General features: G+C 33.7%; 1 protein-coding gene across 1 annotated transcript; it reads left to right on the plus strand.

Moving 5' to 3' along the window:
• The first annotated feature begins 3,721 nt into the window (after nt 1-3,721).
• On the plus strand, nt 3,722-4,962 carry LOC117794452. The gene is made up of 2 exons (XM_034635039.1): nt 3,722-3,737; nt 3,942-4,962. Exon 2 carries the CDS (start codon nt 4,047-4,049, stop codon nt 4,608-4,610), a length of 564 nt encoding a protein of 187 aa, XP_034490930.1. The 5' UTR covers nt 3,722-3,737; nt 3,942-4,046; the 3' UTR covers nt 4,611-4,962.
• The last annotated feature ends 348 nt before the right edge of the window (nt 4,963-5,310 follow it).

Genomic DNA, 5,310 nt, shown 5'->3' on the forward strand with positions numbered 1-5,310 from the left:
GTTAAAAAAACTTCTTGTATATACTTTTTGCCTGTTTTTATTAATTTTTAAGTGTTAATATGATTTAATTAATTATAAGTCATCTGGTGTGGATGGTGTTTGGTATGATTCCGGCTTTGGTTTAATGATCTAATTTATGGCTATATCTTTTTATTACTATCTTTATTTTTTTTTTCAAATTCAATTTTACAATTTTTAAATATTTTCGAATTCAGGAATTTCAGGAATAGAAATGATAAGGGAAGTTCTTATACAATGTGAGCTTATTTTCAAACTTTCTGAAGGGTATCGCTTAGTCGAGTAGCGTATTCTGTTTTTAATTTCCAATTGTTTCGTTTTTTGTATTTTGCCATAATAAAGTTTACATTTACATTTAAATCGATATGTTGTTGTTGTTTTTGTACAACATTGTGATATAAATATTTGTTTAATAGATTAGTGGATTTTGTAATGTTTTTAATGTATATCTGTTTGACTCTTGATTGACTCGTATGCGTCTAAATTAATAATGCAAACAAATTATACATTTTATTACGTGTCAACGGAAAATAAAAAACAAATTATTTTCTCATTTAAAAACCAAAAACACAAAAACAATTTGCTGGTAAGGAACTATTGCAGCTTCTAACTATAGCAATTATTTTCTGTGCTATAAATTATACATAGATATTTGCATAATTAAATGTCTGTCGAACAGTTTAAATATTGACTTGAACAATTTTACAAGCTACCAATTAATGGACTTTTTGGCATAAAAAACATTATATAATGTGCAAATTATTTAAATTAAAATTTAATACGGCTTCTGTCATATATTTGTAGCAATGTGTCTTAAGTCGATCGTCAATGAACTTTAAAATTTACTGGTTAAGTTGTTTTAATGAATTTATCAGTTAATTAAAACTTATAAACGATAACTTGTTCATGAATATTAACATAAGCTTTAAACAGAAAACAGAAATCTATTTTAAGAGGTTACAAGATGTTAAGTATCTAAAGAAAATTCAGTTAATTGGTGAGAAAATTGCACTCTATTTTTGCAGCATTTTCATATGCTCGTAATTCAGTTAATTTGTTATATTAGATGTGGCAATTTGTAACTGTCAAGCCGACCAGGGTTGCCAGACGTTCGCTAACAGTTGCGTTATAAATGTGCTTTTCCCCATACCATGCCACACAGTTGTTGCAACAATTTAACGGTACATGCATCATATATGCGGTTTTTCAAGTCCATTAATTACTTTTAGCCATAATAAAAATTAATTTATATTAAAAGTCATGTGCGGCATGCGCATAAATCCTTGTCTTGGGCGTGTTGCTCCTGCCAGTGGGCGTGGCTCTATGCGACCGTGCAATATTTATGAGAATTTATTGTATCGAAATCGACGAGCACGCGACTTTCGAGCATTTTGCATGTCGCCATTTCACGTTTTATTTTTGTTAATTTCTTTTTTGACGACATAAATCAACGCAAAATTAATAAATGACCATAAAAAATATGCAATTCGGCGTAAACAACTTTAAAGTGTAACTGACATGTCAATGTTTCGTATTCGATATACAAGTTCTTATATAAATTTAAACATTTCAACGATTCCGATTTGTCAGCCATTTCCTATTCTTCATAACTATGAAGTGGGGAATAAGTGAGAAGACTGAACTACAAGATACCCATTAATCAGATCTAAAAAAAATTACACACATTCATGACTTAAATTCTGTTTTCTACAAATGACAATATTAAAATTTATGTGCCCAATAATATATTATACTTTATTGTTCAGAAGTAGTCATCTACTGCCTTCCACAACTATTTTAACTATATGATTATATCCTATTGTTTATCAAAATTCAAATGGGTAATCGGAAAAACTGTTGCAAAAGTCACAAAAATTTATTTAATATTTGCATTGTATGAATATATTGAGGTTTTGCTGTTTCCCAGTTTTCATCGCTTGCGGATATTGAAAGCTGCGGTTTTGGCACCCCAAACTACAGTGAATAAACTCATTTGAATTGAAAATGCATGGTTATAAATATTAATATTAAGTGGAAAAAATCGTCTGCAGAAATATTGTGAAATTGTTAAAGGCTGTTAAGCAATTTGGCTGTCGTTTGGCGCAAACAGTCAAATATTCGTCATGCAAACATGAAGTATATATTTTTTAATAATATTTCGCTATTAAAAAAATTAAAAATACGTATGTATGTATTAAAATTGCCATATAAAACACATTTATCGCAAATAGCATAAAGTTCTTGTATGTCGACAGCAAAGCGTTTCATAACTTTGTAAAAATTACTTTGTGCACTTGCATTTCAATTTGTTATGTACCGGGGATTTTTTATGCGCTGGCTACGTAGGCCAGGGGCCAGGGGATGGGGTTGGTGATGGGGCAGTGGTTGGGGCGGGGGCGGGGAGCCTGGAGCAATGTGCGTGCTTACAAAGTGTGCATGAAATGAGCAAAAAACAGCATGAATTGGCTTCCAACAAACACACACACACACACACCCACTATACACACATAAAATATGCAGCGTAAAATAGAGCGTTAAACTGCGAAAATGTTCAGTTTATATAAGAGGGAAGGGGGTTAAAGATGGGGTAGGCGGTACGGTACGAGTGATACGTGTACTAAAATCGACAAGCATAGCTCATAAATTTCTTTAAAAAGCATTCTCATTAAAAACTGTACTTCCAAGTTAGATATCTCTTACAGTAGTCGCTTAAAAACTAAAACGAAATTCTATACATCTAAAATCCTAAACGCTTTCTTTATCATGAAAAGAATTAAAAAAAAATTAAATTTAATAAATTTTCTTTTTATTTAAAAAAGAGTCTAATGTTTCTTTGATAAGATATTTTTACAAAATTTAAAAAGGACGCAATTAGTGAGAGCTCACTGTCAACAAATCAAGTAACAAAGTAGATTTTATTATACGACAAATTTGTCACTTACATATGTATTGTATTCGCAATCTTGGGTTATCCGACACATTTCTCAGGAAATTCTCCGGAAAGGTTCATGAAATTGTGACTCAATCAGTTTGCGTATAAACTGTTTGTGTGACATTTGGCACAGCAGCCTCTGTGTTTTAGGTTGTTCATCAACAAGTTTTATTATTAAATCATCTTTAAGTATGCAAATTCACTTATGTGAGCGTAGCAAATAAAAATAGCTAACGCGCATTTTGTTTATTATTAATGTGAAATTCTGCGAATTGTGTAGAATTTGCTACAGAGACGAACAGATGAATAGTAGTGTCAGCTGTCAGAAGCGAGACTAATAAATGAGCTTGTGACGTCACGGTTACAGCGATCGACCGAGTGACCAACAAAACGAAATGACAATATGAATGACAAGACCCGAGGGGCGTTTTGCTCTTTGCATGCTGATTTTGTTTCAACGAAGGTGAATCATGCGTGAGGGAGCGCATAATAAGAAGCTAAATGCTAATGGAATGAGCGACGCGTCACGAGAATGTGTGTGTGCAAGAGAGCATATAAGCAGCTTAACAGTAGTGAGAGAGCTAGAACACTGTTAAATAACAAGAGCAGCTTAGAAAACTCACACCACTATGTCGTACGTTTAACAGCGCAGATTTTAAAAGCACAGCTTAACAGCTTCCTCCTAATGAGTCACTGTTATAAGCATTAAGTGCATAAAAATCAGAGCTTTGCTTAACAGCGGCTTAGTTATTGCATTGAGCGCAACGGTAGCAAAGCTGTTGTGGGTGTAAGTTGAAATTATTAAACAAAATGTAGTATTACTTAATTTCAATTATCATAATTTTTTGCATGCTGCGACGGCTTGTACTAAAAAACTATTCACAATAATTGGCAGTTTAAAAGTAATACAAATCATTTTACTCAATTTATTTACATACATACACATGCACGCATACATATACTGATGCACATACAAATACATTATATACAGAGCACAGCCGCAACCACAACAACAGAAACAACAACAACAACAACAAGAACATTTGCCGGGGACTCCATTGCAGAGAGCTCTGACAACAGACATACGACGAGTATAATGGCCGACATGATGAAGGATGTGCAGCGAGAGAGGGAGGAGAATGAAAAGGAGCAGGAGCAGATGGTCGCAGCTCAAGATGCCGGCACAATGGCGCGTAATGAGGAACCGGAAATGCCGCTGCATGACAGCGACAGCCATAATGCGGAGACCATTGAAAACTTTGGCGACGAGACAGGTTCAGAGCTAGTCGACCCACCACAGTCCGAGTTCGAGCAGTTGCAACTTAACCGAGAACGTGAAGAGCTTGAATCTTCGGACGATGAAGAGATTCTTGCAGTGCCAATCGAAATGAGCGACACCTTTAACGATGAGTGGGCAACTTTAGATGGAGATACAGCGGATCCGGATCCAGGCAACGAATTGAATAATCACATTGATATTTATGAGAAGTTTGTGCCTGTGGATCTGTCCAATGATATTGCAGTTAACGACGCAGCAGCCGCAAATCCCGACTTTCCATATAATCCAGATGCCGAGCTTTTTGAGGTGCGTACACCTGTCCAAACGATGCCAAAGTTTGAGAAGTTATCCCTAATGCCCCCAACGCCATTAGAGAAGTGAGCCATAGGCGATATTTAAGGAATTACCTTAAGTGTTTTAGTTTATAAGAAAACTGCATTCATTATCATTGCTCGAATACCAGAATGAAATCTGGGCATTTCCACAGGCATTTCCAAAAACATGAAAAGCAGTTGCACTATATTTATTGAAATTTATGTAAGCAATCGACCTTTCCGATTAACAGGTATAAGCGAAAATATGCAATGACTTCACGTAAAAAAAAAGCAGTTGGTTTTGAATTCAAATTGCAAAACGCAAATCTCTCTGAAATAGGCAAGCCTTTTGCATAAAAAACCTCTTTTAAAAATCACTTGAAAAAATTAAAGTTAACTTTTCATTTTTTTAATTTAAATATCTCTTCATATTTTATTTTAGCTAGCCCTAGTATGACACGTTACGTTACGTTACATACATTTCTTAAGCATTTTTGTTGCTGGAAGGGAAATTTTCTTAAATAATCGATATAATATATATATATTCAATTTAAAGAAAACGGGTAAAAATATAGAAAAACTTAACTAATTAAGTTATGCTCATTCTAGTTAATTAATATATATTTTTTTATTGTTTAAATGAGTATTGGACATGAAATAAATTTAAATAAATTTTAAGTTAGTGAAAACGGTGAACTTTTCTGTGGAAATGCCCATCTATTTAGGACAGCGCAGCATCATTAAATTATTAACAGTGTTTTAAAAAA

This window comes from Drosophila innubila (genome assembly GCF_004354385.1).
Source record: "Drosophila innubila isolate TH190305 chromosome 2L unlocalized genomic scaffold, UK_Dinn_1.0 4_B_2L, whole genome shotgun sequence".
In the NCBI taxonomy this organism is placed as follows: Eukaryota; Metazoa; Arthropoda; class Insecta; order Diptera; family Drosophilidae; genus Drosophila; species Drosophila innubila.